Source organism: Canis lupus, chromosome 24 (genome assembly GCF_011100685.1).
Source record: "Canis lupus familiaris isolate Mischka breed German Shepherd chromosome 24, alternate assembly UU_Cfam_GSD_1.0, whole genome shotgun sequence".
NCBI classification, from domain to species: Eukaryota; Metazoa; Chordata; class Mammalia; order Carnivora; family Canidae; genus Canis; species Canis lupus.
Window position 1 is genome coordinate 3,286,452 of NC_049245.1, and position 21,403 is coordinate 3,307,854.

General features: G+C 40.5%; 1 protein-coding gene across 8 annotated transcripts in view; it reads left to right on the forward strand.

Annotated features, from left to right (window-relative positions):
* RALGAPA2 (Ral GTPase activating protein catalytic subunit alpha 2) overlaps positions 1–21,403 on the forward strand; it is a 327,065-nt gene that overhangs the window by 235,435 nt on the left and 70,227 nt on the right. For 6 of the 8 annotated variants that reach the window (XR_005377488.1, XR_005377487.1, XR_005377490.1 and 3 more), the window contains one exon: positions 8,314–8,441. Coding sequence is in view for 2 of the 8 variants with exons in the window: in XM_038571432.1 (XP_038427360.1) it covers positions 8,314–8,441 (128 nt within the window). In the remaining 6 variants the exon portion in view is untranslated. Of the gene's footprint in view, positions 1–8,313; positions 8,514–21,403 lie in introns of all 8 variants that reach the window. The other 2 variants (XR_005377489.1, XM_038571433.1) reach the window with 1 other exon arrangement.

Below are 21,403 nucleotides of genomic sequence, written 5' to 3' on the forward strand. Positions count from 1 at the left end.
AGAGCTGTTACCTAGTGGAAGAGGAAGCACCCAACTTAAGCTCCCTCTAGCTTTGCTGTTCTCACCTAAAGGGAAAGTGGGAGGACACAGAAAAACAAAACTAAGAAGCACTTATGAAGGTCACAGCCTAGAGATCCAGGCTCACTGAAACACTGAGACCTGATCATAGATCAGATCATAGGTCTGTGGAATTTCTCTCCCATGCCATATCACTATATCAAAAGGACTTTTGTAAAGTAACAACTGAAAGAACTACATATCTAAGACCTTATTTAAGAGAGACAACAAGGTAGACAAAAACATGGGAATCAGAAAATAAGCACAGCCTAACTCCAAGAGAGACACACATAAAGCCTCACACTAAAGGCCTATTGACTTCAGTTCCTTTTATGTGGTATATTATGTTCAGCTTTCAACAAAAAACTACAAGGCATACTAAAGGTAAAAACAAACAAACAAACAAACAAAAAACAACCAGCTTGAAGAGACAGAACAAACATCAGAATCAGACCCAGATTTGGCAGAGATTTTGAAATTATCTTATTATATTATCAGGAATTTAAAATAACTATGATTAACATGTTAAGGGTTACAATAGAAAGAGTGTGGACAGCATGCAAGAAGAGATGACTAGTGTAGCAGAGAGATGCAAACTCCCAAGAAAGAATTAAAAGGATGGGACGCCTGGGTGGCTTGGCAGTTGAGCGTCTGCCTTCCACTCAGGGTGTGATCCTGGATCCGAGGATTGAGTCCCACATCGGGCTTCCTGCATGGAACCTACTCCCTCTGCCTATGTTTCTACCTCTCTCTCTGTGTCTCTCATGAATAAATGAATAAAATATTTTTTTAAAAAAAGAATTAAAAGGAAATGCTAGAAATAAAAAACACTAGAAATTTCAAACAGAAATGAAGCATACCTTTGATGAACTCATCAATCAGCTGGACAACTGGGGAAAGGAACTATGAGCTTGAAGATAAATCAGTAGAAACCTGATTTCTGTGATTTCTGAAGAGAAGTCAACGGTAATACCTATGAAATGCAAATGGAAAAAAGGATGAAAAACATGAACAAAACATTTAAGACCTATGGGACAGTTGTAAAAGGTATAATACACACCTAATGGCAATACTAAGAGGAAAAGAAAGGAATAAAAGAAATACTTGAAATTATAATTATGTTATGTATTTTTAATATGTAATTTTAATATACATGAGAATTTCTCAAATTAATGACAGATACCAAACTATAACTCCAGGAAGCATAGAAAATACCAAGTAGGATAAATTCTAAAATATCTATACCTAGATATATTACATTCAAACTATGTGTTATAAACTGAATGTTGGTGCCCCTGTCCCCAGAATTTATTTTTTGAAACATAACCCCAGTATGATGGTATTTGGAGATAGGGCCTTTGGGAGATGATTAGGTCATCAGGGTAAAGCCCTCAGAAATTAGTTATAAAAGAGAGCCCAGAGCACTCCCTTGACCACTTCCTCCAAGTGAGGGCACAGAAACAGCCATCTAGAACCAGGTAGCAAGCTCTCACAAGGTATCAGGTTTCCTGACATCTTAATCTTGGACTTCCCAGCCTCCAGAACTGTTAGAAATAAATTTCTGTTGTTATAAGCTACCCAATGTATGATACATTGTTATAGCAGCCCAAACAGATTAAGACACTACCAAAAATCAAAAACAAAGGGAAAAACCTTGAAAGAAACCAGAGTTTTATAGTAACTATAGAGGAGCAAGGATAGGTATTACCGTTGACTTCTCTTCAGAAATCATAGAAGCAAGAAGCAATTTGATTAAAGTGGTAAGAGAGAGAAACCAACATAGAATTCTGTATCCTTCAAAAGTGAAGGAAAAAAATATTTTTTCAGACAAATAAAACTTAGGAAATTTGTGGCCAGTAGAGCTGCCTTGCAAGAAATGTTAAAATAAATTCATCAAAAAGAAGGAAAATGATATAGATCAGAAACACAAATCTACTTTTAAAAGGAAAAGTTTTAGAGAAGAAATAAGGTAAATGGAATCTTTAATTTTTCTTATTCCTAATTGATCTAACAGATAACAGTTTGTTCCAAATAATAATAGCAACCATGTATTCAATGATTGGATAAATAATGAATGACAGCATGTTATGAGGATGGAATTAAAGAATTGACAATACCCTATTGTAAGGTACTTGTACTACCTGTGGAGTGGAATAGTGCTGTTTGAAAGAGGACTTGGATTAGTTACAAATGTATATGTCAAACTCAAGAACAGTCATTAAAAAAAGTAAAAAAATAAATTAAAAAATTAAAAGTTATGAATATGCTAAGAAAAGAGAAAAACTGGAATTATATAAATGCTCAATTAAAATTAGAAGGCACGGGGTGCCTGGGTGGCACAGTAAGTTAAGTTTCCCACTCTTGGTTTCAGCTCAGATCATGATCTTGTGTTTTGAGATTGCACTCCATGTCAGGCAGGAGGGAACCTGCTTAAGATTCTCTCTTTCTCTCCCTCCGTCCGCCTTCCTCACTTATGCATGCGCTCTCTCACACAAAAAAAAAGAAAATCAGAGAAAGCAGGAAAAGAATAGGAAGGGACAAGAGGAACAAGTGAAATCTACTAACAGACCTGATGGATCGTAATCTAACTATATCAGTCATTACATTACATGTCAACAGTCTAAATACACCAATTAAAAGAAAAAAGACTGTCAGTGGATTAAAAAATAAAAACAACCAACTGTATGTTGTCTGTGAGAAACCTACTTTATTTTTTTAAAGATATTATTTATTTATTCATGAGAGACACAGAAAAAGGCAGAGACACAGAGAGAGAACCAGGCTCCTCGAGGCAGCCCAATGTGGGACTCTATCCCAGGACCCCAGGTATGCCCTGAGCGGAAGGCAGCTAGCTGCTTAACCACTGAGCCACCCACACATCCTGAGAAACCAATACTTTAAATTATAAAAGCACAGATTAAAAGTAGAGGGATGGAGAAAGATATCCCACACTAACACAGATAAGTAGAAAGCTGGACTAACTGTATTAATACCAGACAAAGCTGACTTCAGAGCAAGGAAAATTACCAGGGATGAAGGGGGGTATTAGTGGGTACAGAAAGCTCTGGGGGGGGGGGTGATACTTACACGCCCCAGGAGGTGACCCGAAAGGAGCAGGAGACGAAGCCCCCAAAAAGCATCACACAAAGAGGACAGCAAGAGCAAAGTCCTTACAGAAAGCATGAGCTTACTAAGAATGAGGAAGGATACTTAATGCAGGCAGGGGAGGGGAAGAGGAAGGGGGAAAGGGGGCTAAGAGGAAGGCTGAGGTTGCTGAGAGCGTCCATGGCCCCAGGTGAGGACTCTGATCTTGATAAGCTTAGAAAGGCAGACAGTCTGACAACATTTTTCTCTGTAAAATAAAGATAAAGTGTCAGCCTCATGGAATTGTGGAAATTACATACTGGCCTGTGAGCGCTGAGCTCAGAACCTTGGCCCAGCATAGGGAGTTTATAGCAGTAGCCACAGCCGTTGGGCTCATCATCAAAAATCAAATATTCCTGGACTCCTTTACCCCTGTTCTATGAGTCTTTTGTTATTCTGTCTTAACGTAACCACTCTTTTAAAAAGATTTTATTTATTTATTCATGAGAGACACAGAAAGAGAGAAGCAGAGACACAGGCAGAAGGAGAAGCAGGCTCCACACAGGGAGCCGGATGTGGGACTCGATCCTGGGTCTCCAGGATCAGGCCCTGGGCCAAAGGCGGCGCTAAACCGCTGAGCCACCCAGGCTGCCCAAAATAACCTCTTTATTTCAAAATAGATCAATTAATTATGTATACTACTTTCATTCCAGTTACTAAGAATTACAGACTGTAAAGGCGTCACAGGAGAATCCCTTATAGGCCCAGTTACTTAATCCATTAACCTACTTTAAAAGACAGTCATGGAGATGCCATGATTGTTTCCTAAAGGGACTTTCTCTCTCTTTGGAAATTCTTTTCTGTGTCTACCCCAGGCTCTGCAAAATAGAGTTTAAGTCTATTCGCACTTATCTATCTTTCAAGAAACTAAGCCCGAGTCCAGTGAGCTGTTTTCCATCTGGCCCCCCTTCGGAGAGCATCGCCCTGCTAGTGACCTTGTGGCATTGTACATTACCAGAGAACACTGCCATGCCTTCCCCTTTCCACATCTGTGCATCAGTAAAGTCAAAACAGATGATCTTGAAGGGCTCTTCTACCTCTGCCATCTAGGATTCCAGGACCTGCTACAGTTTCCCTCTCCAGAAGTTCTCAATCCCACAGTATGAATTTACGAACTGAAAGAGTATATTTGGGCCCATAAAATTATGCTTGAGATGTCAAAATGAGTGACAGATAAATCAGTTCAAGAATTGCATTGAAGAACAATAAATTTCCCACTGGAAAAAAAAATAGCAATTATATTATTTGCCAGAAAGACTGAAGAGTCCATAACTGAAAATTTTATTAAAATTTTTATAAGGATAAAATATGTTAAATTCTAAGCACTCTCATGTGCTCTGTGGCTCCATAGATCTTATACGGATCAATTCTTGATGGAGAATTCCTTACTGAAGGCGATTCTGGCTTTGGAGTAACTAGAGTCAAGCTTCTCCGGAGGATTGTCCTTGGCCAGCTCTGGTCAGCTAGGTCCCCACGACTGTTCTTTAGTCTTTTCATTTATCTCTAAATGATAATGATTTTATCATTATTTCCCTAGATTTCCCTAGATACCTGTTGGAGAGCTTTCCAGTCCTCCCAAGTGTGCAGTCCAGCCTCATCTCCTGTGTTACTCCCTTTAGTGGCCCTGTCTCTGACTTCCCACTGTGATATAGGAAGTCCCTCAGCATTTGTGTGCAGCCCTTTGCCCTGTTCCAGCCACAGTCTTTCTCTTTATTCACCTGTGATGCATCTAACACATCTAACTAATGCTTGGCTAGATTAGTAGCTCATGGAATACACTTTGGGGACACCGCCTTAGCAAAGAGAGCCAGTGCCACCTCACTGTTTTGTTCTTGTTTTATACCACTCGCCTGGAGTGCTCCTCTCTTCCCACAGGTTTCCCACAGTCATGACCACCTCCAACACAAAGACTTCTGTGGCTGCTCTCAGCTAGAAGAAGATTCTCCACAGCTCCAGAACATTATATCTGTACCCAAACTAAAGCTTTTTTTCTTTTCATTTTTTCTTTTTTGCCTTCTTGAATACATATTTTAATCCCCCTGCACACTGTTTATGCCTAAGAGTTCTGACATATTTACCTCTGTATTCCTCTCTCGCCCTTACTGAGGTGTGGATCAAAGCAGGCAAATACATAACAATTAAACAGATAAAATCTAAAATCTCTTCCCTTTTTACCTAGAAAGATTCTATGTATTCTTCAGAATTTTCAAGCAAAATTTTAGAGTCCTTTAATTATCTATTTTTCCCCAAAATTATCTTCTGATATTTAGAGAATGTATCCATACAATATAAAGATTAAAATATGTGGAAATAAACATTCTCAGAAACATACCTTATACTTCTCTTAAAGTTTTTACCCTTGATCTCAATATTGTATGGTTTTTCTACCTTGTCTCTCATTAGGACACTACTATTTGCAACCCACCTTAGGGATGTATATTGCATCTGAATATTTTAGCCACTCTGCGAGGGAAGTAGGGCATATCACACCTCTCTTGGGCTCCAAATACATCCTTGAATGTAAGTGTAGTAAGTTACCACAGGACTTGGTTTCTTAGCAGCCAAACCAAGTCCAGAATTTGAATCCCAATAGTCTCAGCCTCTTTAGGAGTAGAAAAGTGTTTATTTTCACACTCGTATGTGGATGCTTATTATTGAAAGGCTGTTTGCATTTGTGTGGCTCTGTGCATACGTATTGTGTACACTTTACAGGCATACATATGGAGTCCAGCAGAAACTTGAACACTGGATCTCTGCATTGTCACCCACTTTTTGCATGATAAAGGTAGTGCTAAAAAACAGGGTGCAGAAATCCTAGCCATATCTCTGTTATGAACATGTGCCCCAGTTTTTATTTTTTATTTTATTTTTTTAAAGATTTTTATTTATTTATTCATGAGAGACACACACAGAGAGAGGCAGAGACACAGGCAGAGGGAGAAGCAGGCTCCCTGCAGGGAGCGGAACTTGATCCCATGACTCTAGGATCACAACCTGACCCAAAGGCAGATGCTCAACCACTGAGCCACCCAGGTGCCCTAGTTTGTAGATTTCTTATGTCAGTTGTTCCTCATGTCCACTCTTTTGGGCAGAGATAGTCTTCTTTTTACCATTGTATCCCTAGCCCCTCTCCCATTTCCAACCATGTGGAAAAGATAAAAAAGATAAAAAGATATTCCACAAATAGATGGCCTTTGACACAAGCAAAAAGACCCATGCTGGAGACCTGCATTTATTAAATTATTTAAATTATTTAAAATAACAATCAGTTTCAACCATTCAGGCATTATTTGCATTCCAACCTTGTGCCAAGTACCTGGAGGTTTCTCTCCATCATCTCCTCCTCAGTTTTCTTTGCTAATTCCTCCTCACGTCTCCAACCTGTAAATATTGGAGGGCCACAGGATTAGTCCTCGGACCTCTTTCCTTCTCATCTGATCATCCAATCTCATGGCTGAAACATCATCTATAAATAACTCTTATGAATTTCCAACTGGAAGTCCCTTGACTTCTTGCCTGGTATATCTGCTGCCACCCCCATACATCACTATAAATATCTAATAGGCATCTCAAACTTAGCAAGTTTAAAATTAAACTAGTGACCTTCCCTTTTGATCTTCTCCATTTTAGGAAAAGGTGGCTCCAGTCTTCCAGTTGTCCGGCATAAACCATGGCATTGCCCTTGATACCTCTTTTTCTCTCCACTTCAATAGTAATCCTCAGCAAATCCTGTTTACCTTCAAACTATATCCAGAAACCTACCACTTCTCACCACTTTGGTCATCATTCTGATCCAAGCCATCATCATCTCTTGCCTTGATCATTCACTAGTTCCCTGTTTTCCATAATGCTTACTTTTTTGCAATTTTCCCAACACAACAGCCTGAACATACCTTTAAAATATAGGTGAGATCAGCTCTCCTACTTCCCTAAACCCTCCAGAAGGCTTTTATCTTGTTCAGAGCAGAAATCTAGAACCCTTTACAGCCTGTCTTAGGACAGGCCTAACTTTATTGCATTCTGCTCTCTTTCTTGCTCACTCAGCTCCATCCTCTGTGGCTTAGTTGCTGTTTCTTAACCATAGCAGTCCCACTCCCACCACAGGGCTGGCTATTTGGTGTTCCTCGGCCTAGAATGCTCTTCCATCAGATGTCCTCATATAACATGAGGTTCATTCCCTCACTTCTGTCAGGCTTATACTGAAATAACCATCTTCTCCTTAAAGCCCTCCCTGGCCATATGATCTAAAATTGGAGGACATCTCCCTTTAAAAAGAGTCCTATTACTCTTCCTTGCTTTATTTTCCGCCTTAGCGCTTTTAGTACCATATATATATATAATGTATTTATACTGTTCATTCTCTTAAGCCTCCAGTAAATTGTAAGCTCAGTGAAATAAGAAATTTTATTATTCACTGCTGTGTCCTCAGTGAATAGAACAATGTCTGTCACATAATAGAGAGAAATAGAGAAATAGAGAGAGAGAAAAGACATGCACTAGAACTTCATGGGTTGCCCAGGTATAAAAGTGGGTCCAGTGAAGGAAAGCCATGCCTCTAATAAGGAAGTAGATAGAAATGAGGATAACACAATTATCTTGGAAGCAGAGGGAAGAAGGTTCAAGAAGAACGAGGACTCTAAGTAGGACCTTGTAGCTGCTAACAGTGATAGTCATCATCTCCTTTAAGAGTCAGTACACATCAGGGTCCATGCAGAAACACTACCAATTCCAAACTGGTTTCAGAAAGTTGCAAGACTAGGAGGTGTACAATGAGACATGGCTGTGTATTGTGCATAATCCACATGATGCAGGCACTTAGAAAGAATAATGCTATTTCTGTAAATGACAACACAAGGAAAAAAAATAATAACCCAGTGAGAATTTGTCATGAGCAGTTTTGTTGATGAGTTCATAATGGAGGAGTATTGTAGAGCAGACCTGTGTTGCTTGATTTGAAAGCCCTCCATCATATCATGCTAAGGTTAGCATCTCTTCTGTGGGTGATGGTCTGCATGGTCATGACAGGTCTGAGACATCAACCAGCTATTCTCATGTCTAGTTTGATTTTTACTGGTTTTGAAAAGTAAGTGTTTTTCTGTTTTGAATCAACAGGTTCCGTTTTTTGGGCCTCTGTTTGACGGAGCCATAGTGAGTGGGAAGCTCCTGCCAAGCCTTATATGTGCCACGTGCATCAATGCCAGCAGGGCCGTGAAGTGCCTCATCCCACTCTACCAGAGCTTGTATCTTTTTGTTTTGAGTATGTACCTATTAACTATCCCCAAATCCTGATTCTCAGCAGTTTGCCATGAGAGGTAAGTATTCACTGGGTTGAAGAGGGAATAGAGAACGTTTTTCAGTATGTGTTGAAAATAACATTGTGTGATCTTCAAACCATCTATTAATTTATATTAAGTATAATAATACTGTGCTTCACCGAACCCCAGAAGAGTTTATGTTCATAATGTAGTCATGTAAGTCTGTGCCAAGAAGCTGTGACCATTAAGAGCGGTTCATCCTTTCCCGGTGCTTTGCCTGAGGTTGGGTTCCCTTCTGCCCATCCCTGTGAGTTGCAGTCTATTGTGTGTGGAAGGTGAGATGCTGAGGAAAATGTAGTGGGGTCACCCAGGGTACCTACCCGAAGCCAACAACAAATGAAATGAATCTAATCAATCAAAGAATGTGATGAGTGCCACTGGAAGTATGAATGGCCTTCTAGGAGGTCAGAGGAGAGGGCAATTGCATCTGGCTGGGGGACAGGGAAAGACATCCTCAGTGAAGTTGCTTTGGAACTCATCAGTGAGAATGGCTAAAAGTCCTTTTGTAATGTTTCCCAAATCTTCACCAACCCTTGATCTTCTCTCTAAAACCAGAAGAAATTTCACTTTTGTAATTTTTTTTTCTCAGAAAAAAAAAAATCAGTCAGCACACTTTATAAGTCTAGGCATAATGTCTGATTATAAGAAAAAGAAATTAAGGTGACATCATAAAATTGCTACAAAATGCATCTGACCTCCTAGTAAAACTTAAAATTTCTCTGTTTCTAACTGGTATTGATAATGAGTATAAACATGTTGTGTTTGACCTCTGTCTATACTTCTCCCACTCCAACCATAAGTGATATGTTGCTGAAGGGGTGGGGGTGAGAGTGGGTGAGAAATACCATGTGTGAATAGATACAGTTCATGAAAAATACCATTCATTAAAATCCTGGTCACTGTATTGACTGATATTCTGTCTTTAGATTTAAAAAAAAAAATACATATGCCATGTGGCAACTTGGAATTATCATAGAAATTAGTAGTAGAAAAGAGCTATTAGGTCCCATCTGGTCCCTCCCCGGGGGCCAGGGCAACATTATTCCCTTCTGCGTGCTCCCTCGCACTTTGTCCAGGCTGGTGGTGTGTGTTTGGAAGATGGCATTCTCTGAAGTGATATCCACAGCACTCTAGACTTAATCTTAGAGCTGGTGTCAATTCAGCCTTCAGCATGGGGGTTTTTATTTCACAAACAGCTTGAAAGAGGTTTTTGGCAGAAATGAGAAAGACCTATTCAGCGATTGGCTTGTCAGTTTGCATGTCAACTAGGATGAGCTGGACACTCATCAGTCAAGTATGTTGGACCAAGGCAGGGAAAAATCATTTGCAAACAAGAAAACTCTGCATCCTATAAGTCCATTGTGATTTTTGGCACGTCACCTTCCCCACTTATCAAATTTCTCATTACAAAGAACATGCTTTGTTATTTTGTTCAACACTGCCTTCTCAAATAAGAATGAATATAGCATCAGAATAATCAGGTTTAGGGAAAACAATATTGTTACAAGTTCAAAGAATAAGATTCAGTGTCACTTGAAAAACTTTTCGATGAATCACATTAGACTAATGTGGATGCCAGCCAGGGCTACTGATGCTAATGTGGGTTAGTAAATGCTATATTGTCCAGTGTCTCAGAAGATAACCACGTTGACATCTCAGAGTACAACTTGGTATAGAAATCAAGAAAGGGAAAGTAACAAAACCTATTATGTTGATCATTATAAAAATTTAAGTATTTTTCTTTTATATCCTGAGAAGATTCAGTTCATGCTGTTGAAATAAGTTATTTAAAACAAGAAATGAGAGGGATCCCTGGGTGGCTCAGTGGTTTAGCGCTGCCTTCAGCCCGGGGTGTGATCCTGGAGGCCCTGGATTGAGTCCCGCGTCGGGCTCCCTTCATTTAGCCTGCTCCTCCCTCTGCCTGTGTCTCTGCCTCTCTCTCTCTGTGTCTCTCATGAATAAATAAATAAAATCTTTTTAAAAAATTAAAAATGAATAAAATAAAATAAATGAAATTCTATATATAATTTTTATAAAGATGTAATCAATAGGGAAAGCTTTGTAATCACTTAACTACTCTATTGTTTAATTTCTGCCTACGCAAAGTGCTAATATAGGCCAGAAACCAAACGTATAATAAGAAACGTTGAGAAAAGTAGAAAAAAAGAAAAAAGGGTTTTTTTTCTGTACTTCTGCTTTTTAAAACATTACTAAATTACTAATTATTATACTTTTTAAATAATTATAGATGTCCGCCTAGGCTATTAATATTTAACTGCTCCCTTAACATTTTGTTAAAAGATCATGGTCCTCACATGCTTGGGCAAAAGTCTAAACTGGATTGTATAGCAGCTGATGTCTGGAATTTGCTGCTTTGTAGAGATAAGTCTTAGATTTGAATTTTGAAAAACACTGAATAACCTAACACATCCTAATCACAGATGTCTCCTTGCATTCTCATTTAGCAAACAAACAGTGTGGACTCGAAAACTGCTGAGCCCAGCAGCAGGAGCTTGCAATACACAGGGAGCAAGGTATAGGGTTTTTACCCCACACATCACAGAGAAGACACGAATGTGGTATAAAGCAACTCAATAGAGGATTGGTGAAACAGGACCAGGGAAAAATCTCTCTGCAGAGAAATCATGTAGGCTGAGGTTGGAGGGATGAGAGGGAAGCTGTCCCCAGGAAGGAGGGATGGCATTCCAGACAGGACACCATAGAAAGCCCAGGAGTCCGAGTGTTTTTGAGTGGTAAACTTGGGATTTTTAGCATTTAATGCATGGTCAGGCCCATCAGAGTACAGAGTACGTGTGATAGACACAAAACCAAGCTTCTAGGAAGCTGAGCTTTCCCAACCTTGTCACTTCATGGTCCACCTTGAAAATTCTAATCTTAGCACAGAGTCGAGGCTGCCTGATTTCAGGGGCAACCATCTCAAGCCTCTGTAAGTTCCCCCAAGGACTGAGAAAATTAGTACTACTTTGGACATATCTAAAACCAGGGCTTGGGACCAAGAGGTCCTGGAAGAGAATGCAAATGTAGGGCCCCTCATTCAAAAAGCAAGGAAAGTGTCTTTATTTTTTCTTAAGATTTTATTTATTTATTCATGAGAGACACACAGAGAGAGGCAGAGACACAGGCAGAGGGAGAAGCAGGCTCCATGCAGGAAGCCCAATGTGGGACTCAATCCTGGGACCCCAGGATCACGCCCTGAGCCAAAGGCAGACGCTCAACCACTGAGCCACCCAGGTGTTTTGGAAAGTGTTTTTAAACATGCTACAATATAAAGTTTTTTCCGTTCTTTTTCTGCTTTTTCTCTCGACTTGTCATGGTGTATTTATTTGCTATCTAATGTCACTTTAAGTCAAGAAATATTAAAAATTTAGATTATTAGCATTAATTTTATCAGTTTTTATATTGTTTAATATACTAATGCTAAAGCATTTAACTTTATGGAATGCCTATGGAATTACCACAATGACATAGCTCATATTTTTGTGACTTGTACAGGGATATGTTCTGTTCTTAACAGTGAAAAGACTGCACAAAACTAACTTACCTATTTTTCTCTCATTCTTCATACGTACATACTATACCAACACTTCTTTCAGTTCATGGATGAGTAAGGAAGGGCTGATAGGAAAAGGAACTATGAGTCCCTCTGTTTTTCCTTTTCCTTCTCTGACATCATTTTCAGAGTAAATTATTGGCTAACACAGAGAAGTAACACAACTAAGGATATATATGATTTCTTGGTTATTGTTCTTAGAACAACACTGCTTTTTGTGCTCAAAGTAAGTTCTGGTTCAGGTGGAAAGTATGCCTCTCAGAATAGTCTGCTTTCCCACTTATTCAGTCTTGTGGTAACACTCCCCTGTGCTCCCTCTGAGTCTCTCTTACCTTCCAGGCACTATGGCTCCACCATAGTCCTGCTCCTGGGGCACTGCTAAGGTTTATGTGCAAGGAACCAGCAGAGCACATGTTGTGTGCATTTCCTTTGCCCACATGCATGCTCCATTCTCTCATCAGTCTTCAAGTGCAAAACACAAGATCAAAGATAAAATTATTAAGAACATCAAGAGAGCAACAGCAGAGTATTAAACCAAGCAGGGCCCATTGTAAGCACTGTGCAGCTGCTCAGGTCACATGCCCATGAAGCCCTCTCAGGAACCCATCCCAATCACCACCACTACCCACCCCCTGCCCCAGTAGGAGCTAGGGAATTCTCTTCCTGGGTATTTATTAGATTTTATTTCCTTCCTAAAGCCTGACAGTATATCCCCTGGCAACTTTTATTGGCATATGAACCAAGACCCGATAAGGAATATAGCAGCTTACATGTATGGCCCTAGAAGACACCAAATTTCTGAGAAAACATTGCTATTTCCGGTTGCCCTAAGATATTAGGTATAGTAGTGGGTGCTGACGAAGAATGGGAAATTTCTTTGTCAACACCAGCCATTGTATATGGGCAACTGTGTGTCCCCATTTTGTTTCTAATATTAAGGTTACAGCTGTTAAGTAGAACATCACCAAACTGTTCATTGCTTCCAAATGTCACTCAGGTATCAGAATGACTATTGTATGAACAAAGGACATGTTGTTTACTTCAGACTTTCTTTCAATCCTTTAGAGAGAAAGTACTAGTTTTGTTTTGTTTTTTGTTTTTCTTTTGTATTGACCACAGATAGCCAAGCATTGAGCTTGATGACAAATGAAGAAAAGAGCCAGTGGAGTTAGTTTGCATTTCTTGTGCCCTGCCCACCTAATGATTGACACTTCAGTGCCCTAAAATAGTGTCAGTTGTGATTCAGTGTTATACAGTATTTAACTAGAAGTAGAGATGTGAGCAGTAAACACATCAAGTTTGTTCAGTAATGTTTAAGAAAATACAACATTTCTTATGAAACAGAAAGGTGGGCATATTGTTAGAATGGATTTGCCTCTAGGGATCTTTTTGAGCAGTAAATCTAGCTTAGAATTAATATCAAAGGAGTTCTTGTTTGGGGTACCCTTGGCTAAATGATCAAACAGTTGGAACTGTGTGGTGAAGACTCACATGAGACTGAAGAATATACCATTGTCGTACATGATCAAAAAGTGAACACAGTAGGGATGTGTTTGGAAAGCACCCTCAGTAACAGTTCAGTCCAGCCCCTTTGTCCTTCCTGGGTTTTCTGGTAACTTCCTCAGCAGGCTAAATCTAATATGTCAAGTGGAGCCCTTGTCCCGTGGCCACTGCTTTTCTGAGTGACAAGGGCCAACTCACCTGCCATCTGCTTTTTCTATCCCTCATGGGCAATCAGGGGGCCTATTCCCATGCCTAGAGTGTTGTAAATGGGAAGTTTGCCACATGTTATGTTTACGGTTCCCAAGCCAACTAAAAATTCCAAAATCAAACCATGCTCGGCTGGTGGAAGTTCCCCAGATCGTCAGAGCCAGGGCTCTCTCATTCTCCTCCTCAGCTAACTTGTTTCAGGGAAAAGGTTGCCACATAACATGCAGCACTCCCATTAGGAGGAGCTCGCTCTGAATCAAACAGATGGTGGCTTTTTAAAATAAACGTCCACTTCAATAGAACAATAGCCACAATGGCATTCACCATCTCTCCTCTCTGGAACTATCAGCATTTGATGGAGAGAACTGGGCTGCCTAAGGAAAAGTAATTTTGTACCTCTTAAGTGAAATTTAGTTTCATTTTCAATTAATGGATATAGTGGATAATACTATGGATTCTCTCTTAGACTTATGACTTCCTAATATCATTGCTAAGTTTTGGTCTCAATTTATATACCTTCAAAAGTGGCCTCTCTTCCCTAAAGGTATAACAACCCCATTTCTAACTTCTCCAGTAGGATCTTGGTTCTTATTCCTGGGATGATCTTTAATTTCCTCCGTTTGTCTCTATATGCTTAAGAAAAGTGTATGAAAATGAGTCAGACAGTACTATGTAGTATATTTTGCCATGCAGAACCAGTTTGCATTTGTCAACATTCACTGCCGCCTTGCTAGGCACTTAGCCCCTGGAAGTAGAAATATGAATAAGATATTCCAAGTGGTGGACAGTGTTTGCTTAGCGACCAAGCTCTAAAAATGCACATGACATTTGAGAACTGCAAAAGCTTCCATACAGCAGAGCAGAAGTATACACATGCACACATGGTGAAGATGGAAGTGACAGGAGCATCCAGGGGGCAGTGGGAGGAGTTCTGAGAGAAGGTGAAGGCCTGATCTAAGGCAATGGCAGGGGAATGGATTGGATCCCTACATAAACCAGGTAGATTAATTCAGCGTGGGACCTGCTGGATCTGCTGCGCTATGCAAGGAAATGAGAAGATGGTCAGGAACAGACCTCTCCAGGGCATCATGTTTGAGAAGTAGCTTGGGAGGAGGAAGTAGAGAGGAAGGCAGAGTAAAGGGAGAAAATAGTGTCACAGAAAAGGAGGAGCAGAAAAATGAAGGGTTACTTTAGCAGTGGTCACAGGACATACTCTTCTGAGAAGTCTTGTCCGTAGCTGATTGTAGCAGTTTCATGTCTTCACCCAGAGCATTGGGTATGATAGGACCCAGGACTGAATTATTTAAAGGAAAGGCAAACACATCAGATAATAGCAGCACCAAAAAGAAAGAAGACACTCCTGGGTGGGATGGAAGTGCTTGAGAATGGGAAGTGCATGGAGGGACAGACCTTAGGGCAGCCACCAGAATGAAGCCCTGCTCCATTTGGGAAGGCGCACACAGTGCTTTCCCAGTCCACGCTTCTAAACAGGTGCAGAGGCAAAATGTCATTGTGACAGGGATTGGTGCCACTCAGTGTCAGCTCCACCCCGCATTCTACTAAAGGCAACAAGCATTTGATCAGTTTTTGACAGACAAACAATATCCTTTTCTCAGAAGACAGAGGAAGCAAATGAGGGGAACTATTATTTTGGATCTGTTCCTTAGCAATTTGAAAGGTTTGGATTTGTGACTGTGAATGTTGCAGAGGTAATAACTTTGTGCTAGCATTCATGTAAGAATGGGAGGAAAACGAGTAGACTTGTACCTTGACACTTGGGAAGTATGTTTCAAAAAGTAGAGTTCAGATCAAGAAATGGCATATTCCCATGGGTGGGTTGAAACTATAAAAGGGAATAAGAAATGAGAGATTTTTTTATTATAAAATTACAACTGTCTCTCAGAGAGAAGGAAAGACATGGAAGTGCAGCCAGTGTTGCTTGCCCAGGGTGGGGTCCGATGAGTGCACATTCAACACGGGTGCATCAAGACTGAAAGAGAGCTCCATGCCACCCTGACAGAAGGCTGTCACATTAACCTTTACTCCACTTGTCCTCCATATTCTTCATATAGGAAGGGACAGAAAACTGTGTGAAAGAGTTTGAATTAAAACTCAAATCATTGAGAACATTATAAGAAGAGGGGGGGAAGAAAGGAAAAAAGAACCAGCCCCTGAAATTAAGGTCTAGCCTTTAAGGCCATTATATGTCTAGTTGTAGAACAGATTTCCAACAGTGGTCTCAGATCCAGAAGAACTACCCCCTGCCCCAAAATCAAGTAAAATAAAGGATGCACCCAGAACTGAAAACAGGAAAATGTTTTCCTTGTTTTCAAATAGGATTATAAGGATGGATTTAGAATGTTGCATGGACCTCTTATAAAATTGTTATGCTAGATTATTAAATAGCTGTGAGCTTTCAGAAAATAATGACTGTACAAAGAAGAAAATATCCCAAACACATTAATTGTGTTTGATAAGATAACTATCTTCAGAGATTAGAGAAAGCTCAGAGATTAGAGAAAGCTTTTAAATTAGAATCTTAATTTTGGTAAACCGCAAGATAAAATATCACAGTCATCTGGCAAATAGGAGAGAGAAATAGGGACCCAGGGGAGTTGGGTGACTTCACTCTAGCCAGACGTACAATGCATTAATTCATGGACCACCAGTCCATTGGGCCTTTGTGTCTCTGGTACTGCATGTGCACCACAGCTTTGCTCAACCCTTCTACCACACAACAATGTTTTTATCAGCAACTTTCACAAAGGTCTAGAACATGTTTACCATTGGTCAGAAAGCTAAGAGGGTTAACTTAGTTGACATGAGGCAAAATCAAAAACTAGGATTACATCAACAGATGAGACTTTTAGGCGCAAACCCAACAAGGTGAGATTTAGCAGGGTAGACCCATGTGCCTGGGTTTACATGATCAGTGGTGTGTGGACAGGATGGGGATGATGGGATGTGACAGCAGGCCCTGGGAAACATCTGAGGATTTTGGTTAAGCATAGATTTGGGGTGAGAGACCAGAGGTGATGCAGGGACCTATCTGTTCTCTTAGACTACAGCCTGAGGCCCCTGAGGGGCGGGTCACAGAAGCGAAACAAAGGCATCAAGCCTCTGCTCCTGAAGCCTCAGGCCACACTGTGAAAGGGGCTCTGCTCAGGGCCCACACTGTAAGGAGAGACCTTGACCAACCCAGAACATGCCCAGATTAATAGTGACCGCTATACCTAGAGGTCTCAGGGAGCCATTAAAACCAAGAAGAAGTTGTTTCAGAAGCCTGGGGTTTTTTTTAAAGAAGGCAATAGAACTGGGACCAAAAAACAGAGGCAACCAAGGAGCAGTTTTTAGCTCAAAGTCAAGCCAATGTTCAAAAACCAGAGCTGACAAACCAGCTGCCTGCAGGCTGAATCTAGCCCCCAGATGGGTTTTGTTTGAAGTGCAGTTGGCCTCCAGTGTTACTTATAAAGATTGAGTGTGTCAGCCTCTTTGAAAAATCAGAAGATTTTGCATTTTCAGAAATCTAGGTTTCTGACTTCTCTCCAAGAATCAGAGCTTCTGACCCCACTGGGCCCCCTTTCTTGCTGGCAGCAGTCAGCTTCCTAACAGTCTGTGTGCTCTCCTGTCACCACAGCTCGCCCAGTCCATGTGCCTCCAGCGCTGAGGCCTGGTACTCAGCACCACCATCACAGCACCCACCCTACCTGAGCTGGCCTCCCTCTGCAGGTTAGTGAGATGGTTAGTGAGCCAAGCAGGTTAACACAATGCAGTCTTTGGTGAGGAGTCCGTGACACCCTGGTTATTTTTATCATCTCACCAGCTTGGAGTTTTAAACCTGTGTTCTCAAAATTGGAACCACTCACCTGTGGACTTAGGTCTGGGAAGTACTTCCTTTCTCCCATCTACAGGTATTAAAGGCTAGAGACTGTCTTCCCTCCATGATATGTGGCAGGCCCTCTCCGTGTGAAGGTGTGGCTCCCTGGGTTTGGGGCTGCCCTCCTCCGTTGGTGCCTGATGGAGCCTGGGAAGAGCACATGGTATGGGCAAAGTCTTCAAGGAGTGGGAGCAAGAAACCATTCTGTACTCCTTTGCTGTAAAGTGACTTCTTGCTATGAGACAAAAGACCATCCCCTCCAGAAAAGTTAGTGTAAATCTCACAATCTGTGCAGAAACCAGGCTGGTGGCTGCTGCTTAGGGAAATAGCAGCAACCCAGCTTTCTGCTCTGCCCCTCTCCTGTCCATGGCTCTGGGGTCACAATATCTCAGAGCCAGTTCTTCACAGGCCGGTGCTCCTTCCCACAGTGGGACCTTTGGGAACAGTGAGCTCTGCTGACCCCAGACACTCCCATTGGGTCTCTCCTGTGACACAGATTGCTCACCCTCCCACAGCCATCGAGCCCTGTGAGACTCTCGTAGCCAGACGGGGCCTCCCTCTATCCTCTTCTGTCTCCTGATTATACTACGAGCTGCTCCACAGGGGCCTTGTCTCCATTTGGTTGATACCCTGGTCTCGTGTACCTCGTAGTAAATTATGAATATGAGTATGTATAAAGAGAGAGAGGAAGGGACAGAGATTGATTTGGTTAAAAAAAAATTTTTTTTGGTAAACAGAGACAAAAGCAAATCGTATTTATAAAACTGAATTTTTTCAAAATTGAAAACCTCATTTATCCAAGAAATAATGGTTTTACAAATAGAGTACATATTTACATATGTATATATTGATATAGTCTCAAAATCCTTTTTATTCCACTTCATACCTGGATCCCCAACACTCAGAACAGCACCTGGCACATAGTGGGTACTCAGTAGTTTTTGAGTGAACTATACTGGCAAAAATACGTACATGATAGTATTCAAGAAAAACGAGGTGTTAGAATTTTTACTGAAAAATTATATTCCATGTGTATTTTTCTTTATACTGAATGATAGTGTTTTGTGCATATTACTTTTATATTCTATTGCATTCTAAATAATAATCCATTCATCACCACCCCAAAAAGTTACCGAACCACATTCGTGTAGAAATTCTGACAATGAGAATGGTGATTTTATATTTGGTCTTGAAATTAATTAAATCTTACTGACAGGCATGAAAAGTAAAGGCTATTCAGTTATCCCATTTTCCTAAAGTGATAAATTTGTTTATTTAGTTAGTTTTTGAGAGACAGATTGAATTCAAATAGTGTTAAAGTCAGAAAACTTACAGACAAGAAGGAAGTGAGAAGGAAACAATGTTGCCAGGAAAGCCATGCCTTCCCAGGAGAGGCGTGCCCCTCCAGTCTCAGGAAAAAAGAAGTGTCTGGATAGGCCTTAAATAACGTTTGGTGCCAGAGTCTGTTTCTAAATCCTAGGGTTGTACTTGTAGGTTTTTTTTTTTTTAATTCTTAATTGTATGTAAATTTTATACACGTAAATAAAACGCCTGCAATGCCTAAGGGAAGCTCTCCACATGTCTGAGACATGGAGCAGGCTGGGCCTTGGCTGCACATGCAAATACTGACAGCTGAAGTCACTTGTTGGAAAGTCCACAAACTCTGGTTACAGCTGCATTTGTCAGTAGCTTTAAGGGAAGTGTAATCAGCCAGAGAGATCAATTTGCATCTCAATTAGAAAAGAGTCGGGAGGAAGCACTAGGGTCTGGTGCTGGAAGGTTGTGGAAGAAATCTCACCCAGCACAAAAGCCTCCCTCGCTCAGTCCTCCAGCTGAGTGGAGGACAATATCTGAGGTTTGGTTTCCATAGGGACCAGAAGCCTGCTGGGCCCCAGAAGAATCTCGGGTTTGCACCGTAATCATTTGGTCATGATGACACAAATTCCACTGTTGTTCCCAAATACATTTTGCTATTAGAAAGCTGTTAGAAAAGTGGAAATGGTCATCATGTCAAAAGCATGTGAGAGGGTATTTGCTGACCCTACTTACTTTTTTTCATAGTGCTGCTCCAGTTTCTAGGCATTTAACATTTGTTAATGTCTGACTATTCAAAGAGCAAAAGGTCATCTCATAAATGACAATATTTCTTTAGCATTCAGATGGTTACTTTGGGAATGGCACAGCTTCAAAGGGAGCCCATTATTCCTGATTCTCCCATACTCTTCAGTAGTAGGCAAACAAGATTATGGATTTAAATCCACAGGCAAGGAAGAGACATGGAATCTTTTGGCCGTGGAGCACAGAAAAAATTCTGGAAATTACAGCCCTTTTTATAATTCTGTGGAAACTAAAAGAGGTATCCCTAACCTGAACTTTAAAGAGCACATCACAGTATCAATTTAAATTTTTTCCTTCAAATGTTATCTAGTGGTTATTTTCACAGCCTTCGATATTACACCAAACAGGTCCTTTGTTTTCAGAGAAGTTCATCATATTTTCAGAATTTTGTACTTGAATCTAGTAAGAGCTGAGATTGTCTGAATCATTTATCTATGCCAGGTTACTCTGCCATAACCAGGAAGGGGTCACCCTTGGCATTTTTAGAGGAAGACTTTTATTTCTAGTTTATTTTATTCTCTCTCAAATAGTTATTAATTCATTGGCTCCAGCTTCAAAGTGAGAAAACAAAGAAGAGTGAGAAAAAACTGAATCCTAGATTACAAACTGTTGAATGAAACTGAATTCTTTTTTTTTTTTTTTTAAATCAGGATTTTAAATTAATCTTCCCACTTTGGAAAGGGGAAAGAAACAAGTTTCCTAAGGACAATCTCTTCCAGTGCCCACAGACTGAAATAACACATACCAGCGAGACATCAGAACCTCTTAATCCAACATTAATCAAATTTCAGTTTACTAATTATCAGTCCCATTTTGAAAGGAGCATAATGCCATAAACAGCATCCACAGAACATTTAGTAGACTCTGGGATTATAAGCAATATATTTGAAAGTGAGACTTTCTGTTATTCAAATCTCCAAAAAGGATAATACATGCCTTATTATAATAAGAGATTGTGCAAAGCCAAAGAAGGACAAAGCAGGCAAGTCCAAATGGTGATCCCTTCTGTGCCCGTCTGCCTTAGTGTATGCAGTAAGCTCCCCGCAGGTTTCTGAGCTACAGTAATTTGCAACACACTCAAGTAAATTTTTTAATCAAAGTAGAATACTTTTTTGGTAACCCGTGGGTGAGTACAACCCAAATGCCATCATTATTTAGCCTTAAAGGGGTGTTTTTTTCTAGTTTGCTACTGTGGAATTTTACCAAACTCTAAAATTGGTACTTTGAATGTTGTGCTTTAAATATGTTTCTCGGGTCCTGTGCTTTGAAAGCATTTGACTTTATTCTCTGAGACTTGATAGAGACCACTGGGGCCCGGGTAGGGGAAGGATGGGAGTTCAGAGGATCAGTGCTAATGCCCACCCCTTTTCTCCTCCTCTTCCCCTCCCACCCCTGTGATCAGGTGTCCAGTGTGCAAGCCACTAGAGAGTAAAGATTCATTTTAATGTTTACGTTGTATTTTGCACATGCCTTTAACATAGCCAACTTGAGAAGTACACAGCTGCTTTAGTTTCCAACAGTGGCATGTTTCCAAAATGCCAGTATCTTAAACAGACACTCCTAGGACACTGCTCGTTATTACTTACAGACCCACCTCCAATATTATGTATA